Source organism: Zonotrichia leucophrys, chromosome 5 (assembly GCF_028769735.1).
Source record: "Zonotrichia leucophrys gambelii isolate GWCS_2022_RI chromosome 5, RI_Zleu_2.0, whole genome shotgun sequence".
In the NCBI taxonomy this organism is placed as follows: domain Eukaryota; kingdom Metazoa; phylum Chordata; class Aves; order Passeriformes; family Passerellidae; genus Zonotrichia; species Zonotrichia leucophrys.
The window spans coordinates 1,565,778-1,585,643 of record NC_088175.1 but is presented as its reverse complement, the minus strand read 5'-3'; the positions used below and the strand labels follow the sequence as shown (position 1 = coordinate 1,585,643).

Here is a 19,866-nt window from a genome sequence, read left to right as displayed (position 1 = left end):
GTTTTCCTTTTTTTTTTTTTTTTTACAGCAAAAGGGTTGCTGTTGTCTGGTGTGCAGCTTGTTGCTCCATCTTCCCAAACTTCCCCAGGAATGCTGCATTTGTGGTTAATACAGGACAGATGCTTTTCTTACCTAGAACAGTGACAAGGGATTTCTTACCAGTTCTGCTTTTATAAGAGAGGCATTTTAAACACTGTATTTTTAGGAGAGGGATCTCTCAGCCTGCAAAGCCCCATGACAGAGGATTTCTAGAGGGTACATGAAGCCATCTCCTGTCATTGCCACCCTCTGACTCTTCTCCGAATCCTCCTCACTGCAGGAACTGGCCTGACCAGTGAGGAGGAGATGGGAGGGATCCCCCTCCTGGACCTGCTGGCAGCTCTGTGTCTCACTCAGTCAAGGATTTCCACCATGGACACATTCAGCTCAGTCCTCTGGGAATCCCCACACCATTTTCTGCCAAACCACTTCCCAGCATGTATTGTCCATGGGCTTTTACCTCTCCCTGCTGGACCTCCCCAGGTCCCTGTCAGGAGCTGGAGTAGTGACAACTCTGGGATGTGACAAATGAGAGTGATTTGGGCTGCACCCAGCAGTTTGTCTGTGGTGGTTTTGTGTTTGCTGAGCACTTTTCCATGGCTCTTGTATCAGCTGTGAGGCAGGATGACAAAATAAAGGTTGGGGACTGGCCCGTATTTGTCTTATGGACCACAGGGAAATATTTTTCCAGGGGAAGAGGACCATGACTGAATACCTGAATGTGTGAGTACCTGCCCAGGATTGGAAGTGAGTGAACACCTTCCTGGAGAAGAGCTTCTCTTTTTCCCTGGTTCTTGCTGTGTGTTTGCAGTGACCCAAAATAAATCACCTGCACGCAATGTGGCCTCCAGCAATTACTAGAAATGCTGGGGCAGAGCTGTCACAATGTTGTTACCAGGCTCACTTGGTCTTTGAAATTGCTGGTTTAGAAAAATAAAGAACAGTTCTGACTTCTGTCTTAAAGCTTCTGCAGTTTTAGAGACAATTAGGAGAAGGAAAAGTGCAAGGATTTTTTAATAGAAATTAATAGTTCACAGATCACTGTATTCTGCCTCGACCTTGTTAAATAGAGAAAGTGCATATTCCTAATTGAATATCCCTGTAAGCTCCAGAAGCATGAGACATATCCAAAGCTCACATTTAAAGTTTACATTTGAAAAGTTAATAAAATGCTTCTATTTTTTACCTTTTCCCAGTGAATTTTTTATGTGCATTTTTGAGGTCATGTATAAATAGCCAGACACAAATGTTTGTGCAGTGCTGGTGGCATGTCATGATATTTTAAGCTGTTCTGATTGTGAAATGATGAACAATAGATTTACATTTGTGTGAATGTGGTATGTATGCGGTAAATGGCAAAGCCAAGTTTGTACATCATTTTTTCTTGACATTTTACTGTCCTTTCTGTTCCTTGCTTGCTATTTTGTCTCCCTCAGGGCTTCCCTTAACATTCCAAGTCTCTGACTTGGAATTTAAAGGCATTTAAAATATAAAGCATTTAAAAATAAGCCTAGCACTGGCACAGGTTGCCCAGAGCAGCTCTGGGTGCCCCATCCCTGGGGGTGTTCAGGGCCAGGTTGGATGGGCTTGGAGCAACCTGGGATGGTGGAAGATGTCCCTGTCCATGGCAGGAGGTTGGAATGAGAGGATCTTTAAGATCCCTTCCAACCCAAACCATTCTGTGATTCTGTGATGATTCTAATGCAGAAATGCTATGTTTCCTTTCTCAAATGCGAGTATTTTTCCTAATTTTCACCTACTCAGTATTCAAATTAAATAAAAGTTAAACCTTCCCCTGAACCCCTTTCCTGTCTGTAATTTGTTTGATATTTTATCCACGACTCTGATAAAACAGTGACATTATACCTGGCTAAACTGAATGTTCAGCATCTCCTTCCATGTCCTTGGGAATATGTTTCCTTCCTAAAGATACTTGGATTTTCAGTTTTTCTGCTCAATACTGTGGTGCTGCACTGCAGAAAATCCTGGTGTTTTCTTTGCTGCACCCATCTACCCCATCCACTGATGCATCCCTACCATCACAAACACTGGGGTGTTTTTCCAGCAGGAATGACTTGCTGACATGTCCCTGGGCTGGTGCTGCTGTCAGTGACAAACTGCTCCTTGCCAGGTGCTGCAGGAAAATGTTCCTCAGGGGCAGCTCAGTGTGTGGGTCCCAGGCTACAATTAAAGCAGATGTTTATCATTAGTATAATAGCTATATTTATTTCTTAATGCCATTTGAAATCAAGTTCTTAATCTGAATTCAAATGCTTAATCGTATTTTTTCTTCTAGTTTGAAGCATTACTGGTAGTGCAGTCTTTTTAATTTTTTCGAGTTTATTTTTGTCCCTGAAGTCTAGCTGAGGTAAAAACCAGTAAAGACTTAAGGATCAGACTTCGGGGGCTGCTCCAGTGGTCCTGAATCAGCAGGAGCCTTTCTGTAGCTGGGAAGGATTTTCCTTCAGCAGGATTTGCAGACTTGGGAAGCTTTTGCCTGAACTTCAGTGGCTTAGAATTAGATTTCAGCAGCAGAGAATGTCCCCAGAAGGCTGAAAACGGGATGTCATCCCTCTAACACAATGTCTCCAGAAGGCAGAGGAGCGAATGTTTTGATTCCTTTCTCATTTACCTGTGCTGCCTTGAAGGAGCAGCATTTTCCCTCTTTTGCAAGCTCTTTAAGTGCGGAGCCTGAAGCCGCTCTGTGCGGCAATTTAGAGAAACCATTCATGTCTGAGACTGAACATCGCTGAGCAGAAAGGATCCTTACTAGCACTGGATGATGCCTGGGTAGTTCTGATGTGATTTCTGACACGGTTCCCTTCTTTCCCTGCAGGCTGGACCAAGTTTGCCCGGCTGACGCGGGCGCTGACCAACAGCCGCAGCGTGCTGCAGCAGCTGACGCCCATGAACAAGGCTGAGGTGGTGCACAAGCACTCCCGCTTGGCCGAAGTAAGTGCCTGTCCTGGGTTGACAAGATGATGCTTTTATCCCCCATCATCTTGTTCTGAATAATAAGTTTTGCACCTTTAGGACTTGTTCCAGAGTGTGAAGGGGGGAGAGAAGAAGCTGCAGTTTGTTTTCAGACACTGCACTCACTCCTCCACATCCCTGCTCCTGGACTGTGTTGTCTGCGGATGGACAGACAGCAGGACAGAGCTGTCCTTTGTTTTAGTTAGTTTAGCTAGCTGAGGCAAAGAAGTTCCCTGGACTGTGGGTTTTTTCCCTTTTCTTTGGGCCTGTTCAAACCTGCTCTGGACTGAACACCAGAGGAGCACCGGCAGCTCCCACCTGAGGCCCACTGGGCCAGGCCTGGGCCGCGACATTTCCATCACCAAGAGACTGAGTGAGCTGAGCTGCAGCCAGGGGAGGGACTTTCTCAGTTTGTCATCTCTTTTGGAGCAGCAAGGGGTTTTATTGTTTAATATTGTTTAGGTTTTATTGTTTAATAAACAGGGTTTTTTCCACTTTTCTCCAAGGAGGTATTTTTCTCCCGGACCGTTGTGGGGAGGGGACGATTGAATCTGCTTTCCTAGAGGGGCCCCTTTGGGGGTTCTCTCCAAAATTTGCTCCGAACCAGGACAGTGGGGTGGACACCAGCCTGCTCCCTTCCTGGGGAGGTGGGGGAAAGAAAACCCACCCTAATTCCCATTAGGAAAGGATTTTCTTAGCGGAGAATATTTCCCGACTCTGATTTTTTCAGCCTCGCCTCTACTCGTCGTAAAGCAGCTCCACGTGGCAAGCTCACGTGTTTAGGACAGGTCATAAAACACTTTTATTTAAATGACACTATTTCTGTGCACACAGTCCTCAGCTTCCTGGGTGTTCCTTAACTTGGGGTGCACAGTGTGCTTCTCTACTGTGCTGTCTCACAGGGACATGGAACCAGGTTTGGTGTCCTTGAACCTCTCTCCCAGGAAAATGGGATTGTTTGAGAAACCTCTTGGAAGCATCCCTGTCTAGGTCCCCATGGCCTGCATATAATACCCTGATCTTGACTTTCCTGCAAGGCCATTGCTACAATATTTCCCCCATCACTTTTATCTTCAGAACTGATGCAATGAACTCTTTGTCTGGTTGCAAATAACTCCTGAACAGTGAGGGTGGTGCAACAAGTGAATACCTTCAGATTAATTTATGAAATAGGTACTGCCTTCATCTTCATGTCCACTGGTAATGGAAAATAATTGGTCAAAAATACAGGGTCAAAATATATGACCTACTGAAAAAGACAGACCTTGTGCCAGAGAACTTATCCTGGCAAGTGGCTGTGGAGACCACTGAACTATAATGATTATTTCTTTCATGCTGCATGGATTTTTAATTTTAAATCAGCAAAGAATACACAATATCTTGTTAGTCAGCTGCATTCACCACAGACTGTCTGAATTATTCCTGTGTACAGCTAATAAAAATGACTGGTAACTGTTAAGTCTGATAAGGTGAGCAGCACATTCTGGAAGGAATGAGCTGGGAAGATAATGCTCCTCCTCAGATACAGAAATATGGAAAATGGGACGTGTATAGCAATGGTGAACCCCCCCCTCAGTCTGCCTTCCTCACAGCACTTTGCCTACAAAGCACTTTCCAGCCATAAAGTACTTTTAAGAGAGGAGTTTGCACACTCTGCAAGCAGCTACTCCTGAGTCCAACCTCATCCCAGCTATTCCTGAGCACACCTACTCCCTTACTTGAGATTTTTCTTGGGGTAGAACTGATAGCAGCTTTAAATGTTTGATTTTTTTGTTTTTTTGTTTTCATTACCTTTCTGGTTTTTATCAAAGTGAACTTTGATAATAAAAATCTCGAATTAGCAGAATGAAAACCCACAGTTTTCAGATGTTGGCAGTGTGGTGTTTTCCCTTGAATAATCCCATACCAGTAGCTTGGATAAATGATAGATTACTTACACCTCATGCTTTTCAAAATCATGTGGGTCATTGTCCTGTAAATCCATTTACAGCCATTCTTGAAAATTGTTCACCAGGACCACTATAGCTAGAGGGAAAAAAAATTGCAAGGGAGATTTAGATCAGGGAGCAGCAAAACCTCAAGTAAGGGAGTAGGTGTGCTCAGGAATAGCTGGGATGAGGTTGTACTCAGGAGTAGTTGCTTGCAGAGTGTGCAAACTCCTCTCTTAAAAGTACTTTATGGCTGGAAAGTGCTTTGAAGGCAAAGTGCTGTGAGGAAGGCAGACTGAGGGTGGGTTCACCATTGCTATACACGTCCCATTTTCCATATTTCTGCATCTGAGGAGGAGCATTATCTTCACAGCTCATTCCTTGCAGAATGTGCTGCTCACCTTATCAGACTTAACAGTTACCAGTCATTTTTATTAGCTGTACACAGGAATAATTCAGACAGTCTGTGGTGAATGCAGCTGACTAACAAGATATTGTGTATTCTTTGGTGATTAAAAATCCATGCAGCATGAAAGAAATAATCATTATAGTTCAGTGGTCTCCACAGCCACTTGCCACCCACTCACCATGTCAAACTCAGCATGAGATTATGTTAAGAATAATAATTATGCTTTTACAGTATCGTGGGAGCTCCCAAGCACTCCACCACCAGAGGCACAGGGAACTATCAAGCATATGTTAATCACATTCTGCTTGAGCCCTAAGTAGTTTATTTTTCCAGCCCTAGTGAGGACATTTCCAGCTCCTGCCTCAGTGAACAAGGCAAGGAACAAACAGGCCTGAAGGAACCAGGGAAAGAAGTCCCAGAGCTGATTTATCAGCAAAGTGTTGGGCACTGATGTGTCCAAAGAGATATCTGGAGATAACAACCTGGAGTTTGATATTTCATATGTCTCACCAGGGGTTTGCCATCTGTGCTTGTCTCTGGCAAGTGCCATTGGGACCACACCACTCCACAGAGGGCTCTGGGTTACACTGGGGCTGGTGTGACATGAGGATGTTGGCAAAGGGAGCAGCCACGGGCTCCTGGAGGTCTCTGCTGCTCTCCCACCACTGCCTGTGCAGTGGGTCCAGTGCTTTTCTGGCCATGGGATAATTCTGTACAATTCTGCTGACCCTGTAGAAAAGAAATGGCTAATTAATGGAACAAGTTAGTTTTTCCTTGTATCAGCTCTGCTGACTTTCCCTACAGATCCTGATTGCTCAATATGGGCTGAGGGAGGGTGGGACCAGGTAGGCAGGAGCAGGTTTGCATCCCTTCAGCCTGACACTGGCCAGGATTTGACATTTTGGGAAGGCACATTCCCCATCACAGAATGAGGGAGGCTGCTGTCGTTGTCCCTTGGTGTTTCCTGGAGAACAGATTTTCAGCAGAGCCAGACTTTTACTGTCTGATCTCAGCAACAGCTTTCTCTTAAAAACACCTAAAAGACAAGACTGCAAAGAATTAATGGAGAATCCCTATCTGTGGTGCTTGAGTTCATATTCTTAGTTATTATACAGTTTATTCAGAGTCATTTACTCCTCTCCATTGAGGAAGGAAGGATCCTGTGTTTCATCAGTTTCACACATCTGAGGCTGCTGTTTTCAATCCTGGAAATATGGTGCATCATCCAGCATGGGGCAGGTGTTAGGCTGAAATGAGTTTTAAAGTTGCTGTAATTACTTATTTTATCCCATACAGACTTCAGATCCCCAGATGGATCCCCAAATGGATCTTTCAGTTGTCAGTGCAATAAATTACCACGTGTGTGTTCCTTTGTGCTTTTGTCTCTTGTGTTGGGCTGAGATAAGAGGTAATTAGATTAGCTGGGAATGCCTTAAGTGAATTTGGCTTGGTTTCTGCAGTGTTTCCAGTTCCACAATTTTACAGCAGTGAGCATGCAGGAGATTATAGTCCTATGCAGAAAAAATGAGAAGTAATTACAGGAAATAAAGGAGAACCCACTAGTGATACTGAGCTTGTGGGAGCAACAACTTTTTGAAGAAAATATGAAGGAAGTGTGATATTGGCAGGGTTTTAGGCAGAGATTGTGCACATGATGCCTCATTTTAGGAGGTCAGCCAGCAAGGCTGGGGTCACCTTTGATAGGGTGTTGCTCTGGCTCAGCAGTGATTTAAAAAGGAGGTCAGGCACAAAGAATTAGTCTTGTAACTATTACAAATCTGAATGAGTGTTCATGTTTAGATTATGTGTTAGGAAGAAGCTCCTTTTTCTGAGGCTGGTGAGGAATGGGAGCAGGTTGCCAGAGAAGCTGAGGCTGCCCCATCCCTGAAAGTGCTCAAGGCCAGGTTGTGTAGGACTTGAAACAACCTGATGTAGTGGAAGATTCCCTGTCCATAGCAGGAGGGTTGGAGATAGATCATCCTTTCGGTCCCTTCCGAACCTAAACCATTCTATGATTTTTTGTTCATAACTGCAAAGCAGCTGCTGGTGTGGCAGTACCCAAAACCTCTGTATGGAGCCTCTCTTCCCTTGCTGTTGGCATGGTTTCCCCACAGTCCATCTGCAAAGACCTTCCTTTTTGCAGGAAGATCCTGAGGTGCCATGCTCCTCCCATTCATTGAGTGATAGCTGCCTCTACACGTCCTAAATAAATCAGATTATTTAGAAACTGTGGATTGCCTTGCAATGTTCAAAGAGCACAGTCCTATCTCTGCTGTTCCTCACAGAAGCCTGTAGGACCCATCACTGGATCCTGTTCACTGAAAACTGTAACATCTGCCTCTCTGCCTCCTACAGGTTCTCCAGCTGGGATCTGACATTCTTCCTCAGTACAAACAAGAAGCTCCAAAGACTCCACCACACATTATACTCCACTATTGTGCTTTCAAAACCACCTGGGACTGGGTCATCCTAATTCTAACCTTCTACACAGCAATCATGGTTCCATATAACGTGTCCTTCAAGACAAAGCAGAACAACATTGCCTGGCTGGTGCTGGACAGCGTGGTGGACGTTATTTTTCTGGTGGACATTGTTTTGAACTTTCACACCACCTTTGTTGGCCCTGGGGGAGAGGTTATATCTGATCCCAAGCTCATAAGGATGAACTACCTGAAGACATGGTTTGTGATTGATCTTCTGTCCTGTTTACCATATGACATCATCAATGCCTTTGAGAATGTGGATGAGGTGAGTGGCTGTAGTCTGTCTCAAAAGGGTTGTTTGAACTAAAGGTTCATTTAGAAGCTTCTTCCCTGGTGCCTTGTGTAGGCTGACCTAGAGCAGAGACTAGATGCAGTTAAAGTAGGGATTTATTAAAAGGGCTCAATGGATCCAGCTTGGGCAGCACAAGAGCCCAACCAGGGCTACACCCAAGATGAACCAAAATGGTCACAGAATGTGCAATCAGTCAGGAGGTCTCACACTTTTATAAGTTCTGGTTCATTTGCATGTTGGAGTTAATTGTCCAGTTATAGCTCCAGCTCATGAATTCCCATCCTTCTTGTTTTTCTCTCTTCAGTCCAATGTTGTTTATGCTTTTGGGCCTGAGAGTTGGATAATTTGTCCTTGGTCCCCAGCTAGAGAAGGAATTGTTTTGTCTCCCTATTTTGTGAAGAGAGCTCACCATCCCTTAATATATCTCAGAACTACACACAAAAGCAGCACAGAATCTGAAAAATAGAAAAGCCAAAACCTGAGGCGTCACCCAGTGAGGCAGCTCAAGTTCTGTGCAAATATAGGGGGTTGGCCTTGAGCTGCTGGGATTTACCGGCAAGATGCTCCTGTGTTGGTGGAGAGGTGTCTTAGGGTTCCACTACCATGTGTGGATGTTTATTTTAGAGATGGGGCTTTTAGAATGGCTTGAGTGTCATCCAAAAGCATTGGTGCAAATCCTGTCAATGGGCTGGGCCAGTTGGGATGTCCCCTGTCACAGCCTCCCTTTTCAGCTCGGTCTTTGGGCAGCTCTGACCCACTGCAGGCCTTGATTACGGTTCTGTTATTGCTCTGGCTGAAGCTGGTGACAAATTTGTCACTTATATGAAAGCAGGGAATGGCTCTGAATAAGCATTTTTTAAAATCCTGCCCTAGGACTACCTTTAGAACCAGGCTGTAATTTTTTAAATGCCATTTTAAATGTTTGATTGAGAGAGAGATTTATTTCCATTTTTTTTGTACAATTATTCAACTACGGCTAAAATTTGAGAAACTGTTTGAGGAGAGAGAACATAAATATCATAGATGGATGCTGAATGAAAGCTTTTTAACTGTAAGAGTGTTAACATTTATGCAGTTGAGCTTGCAGCCTAAGCTAATACAGAAAACAAGCAATAACTACAACAAATAATGCATGCGCGAGTCAGTGTACAGAAATTCATTATTAAAATGGAACTGTAATGGCTTTAGGACTTGTTTTAATTTTTCTCTAGAGCATTTTATCTTCAGGGCCATAAACAGATGAAAAAGCCTCTGTTCAGTTTTGAACATTTTAGCAGTTTTTTCTTAGAACACCGTTTAGTGGGGTTGTTTGTTTGTTTGTTTTTTAATTCTCAATTCTGCACTTATATATCCTCACTATCCAAAACCTACATTCTTTTTTTTTTTTTTTTAATGCAGGTTTTACTGCAAATTTTGTAGAGCTCCTTTAAAATTCCATCCCTGCCTCTGCGTGCTGAGTAGCATCTTTTGACATTGTTCCATTTTATTTATAGCAAATATGACAGAAGTGATAATACTTGCAGCTTAAATTCAAGATCCTATGAGGGCTGCCCATCTGAAACCAGGTTGTACAGTCAGGCTGTGTAAGAAGGTGATATTAGCAAGGCTGTAGATGTAATACATCTTTTAAAGGTAACCAGTTTCAGACTCAGAGGAACCTGATTTTTATAAAAAATGCAGCATTATCTCCAGATTTTTGAGCTTTAATATGTAAAACAAACAGAAAATTTCTGTGCCCAAGCAGGACAAATTTAAAGGATGAGGTTAACCTCTTTCTCTAACATAAACATGGGAAATAAACCATCTACAATATTTGTGACAGGGAAGAGAATCTTGACAGAGCATTATAATTGAGACACACCTAAAGTGACAAACTTTAATCAAAATGTAATAACCATAGCAAGGTATCATGAACTCCAGTGATCCTAGAGCAGCTGTCATTTGCTTTCAAACAAATGAAACATTAACTCCTTTTTAATAAAGGAGACAACAGTAAGATTCCCTTGTCATGAAGCACTGTGTTATGGCTCTGGAGCCTCCAGCAGGTTTATATTTACTTGATTTCCCTCCCCTCCAACTCCAGCTTTCCCTAGTGTCTGAAAAGAATTGAAGAATTGATTTTGAAAACAGGTATGTAAACAGTCAGCCTTTCTTCCCTGGGTCTACATTTTCTCTTTTCCCTGTCCTTCAGGGGAGATCTTGTTATTTTTTGTGATATATCTTCATTTGTGACATTTAAGTATTTTGAGCTGGTTGGTGTGTTCTGGGTGGTTGCAGTTATTAATTCTCTTTATCATCATTTGGTTTTTAACATTTATTTTAACTGGTGCTTCTTGCCTGGAATTTAACTTTTTGCCCCCCCCCAGCAGCACGGTGTTCAAACACTGTTCATAGGTAAAGAATTCAGAAATCCATAATCTTAATTTGGGAGAGATACTCTCTCCCAAATAAATAATGAATAAATATTATAATAATATTTATTATTAAATAAAATAATAATAATAAATAATAATAATGAATAAATAATGAATAAAACCAATGTTTCTTGTTAGAAAAAGGATGTTTCCTTCTTAAGGTAAGCAGGAGAGAGTTCTTTTAGCAAAGGTTTTAGCTCTCTGTCTTGGCCCTGGATGTTGGATAAAGGTCTTAAAGTTGATGATTTTGGCATTTCAGATAAAGTTGCAGAAAATGAGCTTAGCAATAAAGACCTTGGGTGCAGGTCCTGGTGCTCTTTGAGTTCTTGGTGTGGTGATGAGGGATGGACCCAAATCAGAGTGAACAGCCCTAAAAGCCAGCTGAGTGATAGGTGACTTCCCAAATTTCCCTTGTTTTTCCTACATCTGACCCTTGTTTCACATAAAGCATCAAATGCTTTTTTGCTAGTTGTTAAGGAGCTGGATGAGAAGGGAGAACACCATTGGAGGGGATTTCTTTTCCTCCCTGTGGGCAGATCTCTCACTCATGAAGAAGGATATGGCCAAGGAGGTTTGGGATTTTGTCTCTCTGTTGTATCCATAGACTGCTCTATGTGATACCGGTGCTTGAAGTGAACTGAGATGCCTTAAGCACTAGAGTGCTAATTATAATGCCAAAATTAAGGAGATAAATTGAAAGATTAAAAAAATAAGGTTGAAAAAAGGAAATGTGTGTTTTCTTGCCAAGGGTTTTAGTCCTTCAGATGTATCCAGGGTAGGATCTGTGTCATTTCCCTCATAGACAACTTTAGGTGGAGGCTGGAGTTCCCACCTGAGGCAAGCATGACTGCAAATCAAAGTTATTTTGCTGCTGAGTACATGTAGAGCCTTGGTAGAAGGAGAGGATTATGACACACAGATTGGGAGCTGGGGGGGATTAAGATGAATTGAGGCAGAATTAGAGGTGTTGGTTTCCAGCCTGGAGTTACAGAGCCAGGCTGTTGGAGTCTGTTCAGGGGGATTGGGATGTGTGAGAGGGAGAGGGAAAGGGAACATAATGAGAAACACCTTGTTGACATCTAAGATGATGTGATGGATGAGGAATTAAGTGCCTAAGTGGTATTGAAAGGGCAAGAAAACAAGGTAAAATAGGCTGGAGAAAGATGAACTAATGGAGAATCCTTAGTGGGACATTTGATTTAGGAAACTTGCTAGGATGATAGTCCCAGACCCAGAAAATCAGAAAAATGCATATCTTTTCTAATTGGGCAGCATATCCTGCGCTGAAATACATCCTGGCTAAACCAAAACCTTACAGAAAACCTTTCCTATACAGAAGTGAGACAGGGGACAGCATAGTGGGGAATCTAAGCATTTTTCAAGGAACAAACCAGAATAGAGTTTGTGTGCTCAGGGTCTCTGAAACTTGGATGAATTTTGGTTTTTTTAGTATAAGAGTTCTCTGAAACTTCAGATTTAGTCTAAAAGTGTCTGCCTGTGTCTTCTTTAACGTTATGCAAAAAAAAAAAAAAAAAAGACACTAAACTTTAGATTAAAGGGGAATATGATGTTTGGATCCAAAGATTTTGGTCCCATGAAGTTCCTATATGTATTAGGATGTGAAGTGTGTAGAGACTGGAAATTGGATTTTTGTCTTGAAGTTCCATGTTGAAGCTTGCAGTGATTCTAATTTTTTTTCCCTGAGTAATGAGCTGCATATAACAACTCTTCCACTGCTATATGCCCCAGTTTATAAAATTTATAAAATCACGACTCCCTGCTTTTGAAGCTGGAGAATTATGTTACCTTGAGACTTAACCTTTATATGTGTTCTGCCTATTAGAGAGAGAAATATCCAACCTCTGTCACTCTGGGCTACCAAAAAATTGTTTCTAATCATTTTTTCCATACAAGTCAGACTTATCAGCCTCATATTGTGATGAAATTGTCAGCAAATTTGCAGGTACCCAAGGATTCTGATCAGGTATGGTAAAACCATGCTGAAATCTCCCTTTGGGACCAAATATATTGACTGGCATCCCAGGACACCAGGATGTCGGGCAGGTGTTTGGATCTTGTCTTCACATGCATTTGAGCCTCAGCAAATAAGTATTTTGAATAAATATTCCCCAAACTAGATGGATGGATGAGCTTTTGGCCAAATGGAAAATTCTTCCACAAATTAAGGGTTAAATTCAGCTGAAAAAGCCTCTTATTATTTTGAAATACATGATTTTTTTTCTGGGAATTTTAACTGAGATTCATGAATTTCTGAGTTTGTCATGAAATAATATCTAGAAGCTAGATCTCCTCTGTGCCAGAAACATGGTTCTGAAATAACAGATCACGTACTGTGAAGAAAGGGATCCACAAAGTCAGGGTGGGATCCAGATGGTTTTCAGATGAGTTGTGTAAAAGATCATCCTTTCTGCAGGAATTAATTTTTGCAAGGCAATGGCTGGAAATGAAAGCAGAGAAATTTAAATGACCTAAACCAAAATTCTGTGCCTGTTGTTTAATAATGTAAGACTACATGACCCAGTGGCCTTTAAAATTTAGTGATCTATGCAGGGCACATAAAGCACGGACTCCTTGTAATTGTAATTTTCTTTTAATTGCTATTATCGATCTATTTCAGCACTGTCAGGAACTTCTTTGTATCACTGCAATTAATAGAAACTAAAATTGCAATGTCTGTAAATTGAAAGCAAACAAGAGCTGATTAAGCTGGTGTAGCCATGTTCACACCTGCAGTGCTTTACTGCAAACATTTCCATTGTGGGAGATATTTGAAGGAGAATTTTTGGGCACCAGGCTGAGTGGTGTATGCAAGGTGAAGATAAATTGGTGTCTTTCAAGAGTGTGACTTTGGCTCTGAAGTACAGTCTATGGCTAGCTAGCTATTTTAGGTCTTGGTGGCTGACTTGGAGAAAATAATTCCCAGAACTAAATCCTGGCTGCAACCAAGTGTTAAACTACAATGGAAATTCCTAGCAAGTAATGACAGAAGCACTAACCCTGGGACCTGGCATTTTCCCCCTTGTTATGCATTCAGAAGAAATTTTAATGTGGAGAATGCTGTAATTCTGTTGTAGAGTGTGAAAACCCACAATAGAATAATAAAGTGGCATGAGTATGGTATTAAGTTATAAATGTATCCACTGTAGGTATATATTTTGTAGAATTTCAACCATTTTCACCCCTTTCACTTAGTCACCTCTGTCACCCCATTGCATGGACTTGCAGAATTGCATCTCTTTGGCTTTTATTCTGAGGTTTTATTAAAGTTCTTCCACCAGTTAATTAATCAGCTTTAATTTTTTTTTTCTTAATTAATTAACCAGCTACTTTAATGCTGTACAAGGTCTGGGATATGTCTGCAGGTTTCCCTGTGGAAACACCTGGAAGTCTCCATGATGTGAGAGGCAACTTGTGAAAGGAAGGAGCTGAGGCAGAGCCAGGGCAGGGGGTGGTGGGTGACCTGACAGCCTCATACACCTCTCTGATGTGGGTTCTGGCACATGAACTGTAATTAGATCTCCCAGTGGTCTTTTATTATTCCATTTTTAAAATATTTTATTTCAATGTGGTGTATATATTTCTGGGAAGCAGATGTTGGGTACAAGCCATTCAAATCAAATTTTCAGTCAGAGCTGAGTAAGCTGATACAGAGTCCAGCAGAAGAAATTGTTTGTGGAGCACTTTCAAGGGAAGCTTGGAATCCTGTGTGATCCCTATTGCTCACAAGGAAAGGGAAGGCTTACAAAGGAGATGAGGAAATGAAATCATCTGATCAGATGCTCACTGAAGTGATGCTGATGGGAGTAGCACAAATTCCTATTTTGTCATCTGCCCACCTTCTCTACGTGAGTGAACATTATAATATTTCATGATACTGTCTTTTTTCTCTTTTTTTGGGCACACTCATGCACTAACAAATAAGCAGTTCAAGATGCCACATCCCCCTTGTATCTAGAAAAAATATTTTGCAATCACCCTTGTCTTTAAAACCTCAGTTATTTACTGTTTGACATGTGCTGCACTGTATGGTTGTGCCATAAACAATTCACTGGAATTTTATTTATAATGTTACAGCTTATTGACATTTGTGTTGGAGGAAAAAACAAGGAAAGTTTCTTCATCCCCCTGGTAAAAAACCAGAAGATAAATCCCAAGCAATAAATTTAGGGGTACTTTTGGAAAATGCACCAAGAAACCTGCTTGCTTACATTTTGCTGTAAGGACTGAAATTTTTGCTCACTAAAGTCACTACTCCCATTGCTTCCAGTGGTGCACAGTCAAGTATTAACTGGGCTCTGCTTATATCTGGACCTGGGATCTAGATAGCTGGTGCAGAAGGAAAGCCCTTTACTCCTGTGTGTATCTACATAATTGAATACAACTCTAAATTCTGCTCTTAAAGTGGTGATAAATCAGAAATGTTGCTGTTTTTTGTTTTGTTTTGCTTTTGTCATTTGCACATTTTGACATGTAGCTCTATAGCTCTGCAGCTTTATTATATTAATTGTTTACCAAGAAATAAAGATTCCTGATACAAGTTAGAAGATTTACTTTAACATTAACTCCAGTAAAGCAGAATTAAGGAGCTAACCAGGGATTTTGGAGCTAAGCTCTATTTAAGTAGCTAAGCTCGAAAATTTCTTTTGGGAATGATTTGCTGGTTGCATTTCAAACAGCCTTTACTTCCTCCAGGATACTCCTCCTGCTCTGCACAGAATAGAAGTTTTTGGTTGTGTGCCTGCAGGCTCACCTGCTGGTGTTGGCAGGGCTCACCCTTTCAGTCATTCCCAAAGTCTATAAGCACTTTGTTTCCTCTTACATCGTGGAACAACTGTTTGGTGGAGATTGCCCAAGGTTTACAAAAATCCTGCCTCTTTCACTGCTTCAATACTTTAATTACAGAATTCACAGAATGAGCTATGTGATTTATTTGGGTTATTTTTTGTTTTTGTTTTTTACTTCTGGTGAGAGAAAGGTAATGAAAATTTTGCCCATGCATCTTTAAAGAAAGTATTTGGACTGTACTTCAAAATGTGCTAAGCATGAGTTTCACCTGATGAATTCACCACATGGGGCCAGGCATTGTTCACAATGAGGTACAGGCAATTTGGGGCAGGGCTCCTCATGTTGTAAGATGCATCTCCAGAGTAGGTCTGAGGAGTCATTCTGCCCTAAATCTTCCATTTCTCACCCTTGAATGTAGTGACACTGCTGTGACAGCTCAGATGCAAACTCCTCTGTGGTCTAGTTTGGGCTGGGGTGAAATATATCCCCCCTTGAGACTGAATTTACCTCACTTAGATTTTTCAAAGGATAAAAGCAAAAGCAGAAAAAAAAAAGGTGTAAAACTCATGGGGTCCTTTTGAGTCTCTTGAGTCATCAGCTTTGGTGAGCAGGTTCATTGTATCACCCATCCTATAAACTGGTCAAAATCCACCTTTCTTCATGATGTCTCAACAAATCTCTCTTAATTTGCAGTCTGTGCATTCCTCCCTGTGCCAACCTCCTTGGTTAAATATTTCTTTTCCCTCCCTCATGTTTGTCTCCTCGATGTGCTTAGAAAGAAGAGTCATCCCTCCCCTGCATAAACACCCCTATTTTCCTTTCCTTAATTTAGGCAAACTGATCTTGTCTAGACAACTCATTTATGAAATTTTATGAGCATTTTGGTGGCTGTTCCAGCTGCCTCTCTCTGCAGGAAGTGAAGTTCAAATACATCTCTTTAGGGCAGAGCTTTACAGGTTACTCCAGGTGGAGAATTCATCTTCACTTTGCAACTGGGGTTTGGCTTTTCTTGTTGATGGTGGAAACATTCAGCTGACCTGTCCTGGAGCTGGATGTGCCTGAGTGCAGCTCACTGATTGCTCTGGGTCATGTGGGATGGGTATGTGGGATTAGCCCATATACGCAAATATTTCGTTTTCTCAGTAATCTTCAGGTAAAGACCCTTGTAGTTGTAGACATTTTTGTTAATTTGTGCTGTAATGGATGCCTTGGGACTCTATATTGCCAAGCTTTATCATATTTTCCTTTATTCCCACATGGTTATTCTCTGTTTCTGACAGTGTGCCATTAGCAGGTTCTGTGATCATATACTATTTCTGTTTATGTCACTAAGAAGCCAGAAAAATCATTAGTAATCACCACTTGTAACTTCTGCTAGACTCCCCTTTTAGGATTTCCATTTTTTCACCCTGTCCACAAGTTCTTCAATCACCCTGGTATCCCAGTGGTGGTTCCTGTTTTCCCTGTGTTTCATAAGAATTTCACCTCTTGTGTTACTGAAATACTGCATTTCTTATATTTAGAAAATGGGCTGTGTTATCAGAGAAAGCTATGAGGAAACCTTGGATAGATCCCAGCTAGCCTGAGCTCAGCTAACCTACTGCTCCACGATTGCATTTTGATTTATCTGAAAGTTTCTAATTACTCTTTCCCTTTACATTTGTTCAGGTAATGTATCTGTTTATTTCCTTCTTGATGCATTGGATTTCCTGGGAAATAGCAACATCATTTTTGGAAACTAATGCTCAGGATAAATTTAATTTTTAGCCCAAGCCTGGATTATTTTTACTTCATTGCAGCTTGATCACTTTAGTTGTTTTAGTTGGGTATTTTTTTTTTGTTTGTTTTGGGGTTTTTTTGGTTGTTTTTTCTTCTTCCAGTTTTGAATTTGAAGGATCTTTGGATATTTGTTTTAGTATTCTTTGGAAATGTTCAACCTGGCATTTGGCAATTCTAACTTTATCTCTACTTCTTCTCTAAGGTGTAGTTTTCTGTTGATCAATTTTTTGTTTCTTATATGTTGTCAGTTCTCTGTGTTTTCTTCCTCTGGGTGATTATTTACTCATTTATAACTGATGCTCAACTTCACAAGTTTTTCCATTTATTTGAGTTACAACTTTTTTTGTACTTTTTGATGTAAGGACGTTCCAGGTGTCTGACTCTTCTACCTCTCAAAGTCCACCTGTCTTCACTTATTCCTATCTCCAGAACAATATTTATGATTTACCAGCTCTTGCCCTTTTGAGAGCAAGAACCCCAGTCCATTTTACTTTCTGATTGTTCACTTTTTTATGAACTGATTCAATTCCTTCCTCAAGCCAATGGGGACTTGTGCAAAGCCCTGCCAGAACCGTAGGTAGTGTAGCATCACATTATGTGGAGTAATTGGCTGTTAAATGAAGAAATGAGCATGCTGCTGCATCTGCAGAGCCTCTCAGCCTCCTGTTATTAATAGCATTTATTCCCCAAGCTCCTCTGGAGCAGGATCAGTCTCACCTTGGGAGGCAGTGCTCTGTATTTTCTGTTTCTCTGGTGCACAGCACAGATGGGGCTGTGTGCAGATCCAGCTTTCTGGGTTTCTGGGGGTGGGCTTGATTTCTGGGTTTCTGGGGGTGGGTTTGATTTCTCCTCACAGCAGCAGTGCCAGCAATAGCCCTCAGCTCCTGTGTGCTTAGTGGCAGGGGAGGGAGGTGATTCATCCCCTCCCCATCTGGCAGAGGTGGATGGGGTGAATCACTCCCCTGACATGCCCCACTCCTCCTCTCCGGGAGGAAGGATGGGCTGCTCACAGGGACAGGGTGGTTGGCCATCAGCTTGCAACGTTCTGTGGGATCCAGAGGGTGCTTGGAGCTCAGTCCATGCTGTGGCCACACAAAATCATTTTGCTCTTGCACACTTTAGAGTCCTGGCTGCAAAATCCACTGAGGATTTGATCACTTTGATGGAAGTTTTGCTGTAGTTGTAGTGTCCAGCATAAAGATACTAGCTTAAATTTAACATCTATATATGGTACAATCCCCCTTTCACTGCATTTGCAACACAACCTACCAAAATTTCATAGCTTTGGTTCTTGGCCACCCCATAAATTCTTCAAAGCCACAGTGTGCTGAACATTAAAATTAAGTGAAAAGTTGTTTTTTTCCTCTGACCTTTTCTGAGACAGTGTTTTCTATTAAATGATGCAGTACTGATCCCCATTTTCAAAGCTCAGAGTATTTCAGTTTTAGAACACATTGAAAATGCATATTTCGTTTCTTTTTGTTGTTGTCATTGTGTGTGTACCCACAGCTAACAACAAATAAATAAATAATCATGGAGTGAAATCTAATTGAAAAAGTGCCTAGAGTTAAAAACACATTGTTCCCTAGTAGAAAGAAAAAGATATGCATGATTTACCATTCCAGTATACTGGGATTTAATTTTGAGGTTTAAGCAGAATTTTGTATATTTAGATGGTGGAAACTAATGGCTGTTTTTGTTTTTTATTTTACTTTAAAAAATAATTTATGCAATAATTTCCAACTTCAGAAAAGATTAATTAGATTAGCAAGTAACCAGCTATTCTTTTTCAGATTCTGCATACATGCAGCTCTGCTATTCTGCTGCTGCTTCAGTGTAGAGAATACTCCACTCTCTTTTCCCTGGTTTAGGAGGTTTTAGGTAGAGTCATTTTGGACTCAGATGATTTCCTGCCCCTGTTAACCTTCCTTTTCCTTTGGTGACAGTGTTCCCTTCATCCTCTTGCATGTTTGGCTCTTGGCCTCTGTATAACACAACTTTATCAGCTTCATCCTTCCTGCTGCCTGGCTTATCAGGGATTCATTAAGTGCAAGAGAACTTTGCTCCCTGTTCTTGCTGGAGGTGCAGAGATCTGTTCCCACGCCGTGCATGGCAATTTTGGGAAACATCTGTCTCAGTGCTGTGTCTGGAAGAGTTCAGCTGGATGCAGACACACAGCTTAGACACTTCTTTCATTCTGGAGAGCAGCAGTTTGACAGTGTGGGAACATCTAGGGTCTGAAATGGCAAGAGTCAGGTAGTTAAAAAGGAAGGGTTGGTCCCTCTGCATGTCAGATTAAGTGCTGTTATCAGTTGTGACTCCACTATCAAATTTAATTTCCCTTCTTAGTGTATCAAGAGGATTTGAGAACACAGACTTTGCAAGGTGCTTGTATCAAGCAATCTGGGCTTTGTTTAATCATGAATGTCTAAGTTAATTCCAAAGTTAAACATCCACCCCTCAAAAATATTTTTCTGGATAAATTTGACAGAGTCTATGTCTTTTGTACAGCCTGAATTGAAACGGTGGTACAAAAATGGCTGGTTCAGAGCCACTACTCTTGTCCTCTCCTGATCCAGTGGCCTTAGAAGTCCCTGGGAAGGACTCCTGTGACTCACATTTGGAATAGTTAAATGGATGATGTGTGCCAGATGGGAATTTGGTTCCGAACTTAACACCCAAAAGGGCAGTTTTGGAGTGGGTGGTTTTTCAGTGGAAAGATTTCTGCAGCTGAGATGATTGA

General features: G+C 41.5%; 1 protein-coding gene across 1 annotated transcript in view; it reads left to right on the top strand.

Moving 5' to 3' along the window:
* Positions 1 to 19,866, top strand: part of KCNH5 (potassium voltage-gated channel subfamily H member 5) — a 161,962-nt gene that overhangs the window by 34,889 nt on the left and 107,207 nt on the right. The window contains exons 5-6 of the mRNA XM_064713419.1: positions 2,876 to 2,991; positions 7,705 to 8,097. Of these exons, the coding sequence (XP_064569489.1) occupies positions 2,876 to 2,991; positions 7,705 to 8,097 (509 nt within the window). The remainder of the gene's footprint in view (positions 1 to 2,875; positions 2,992 to 7,704; positions 8,098 to 19,866) is intronic.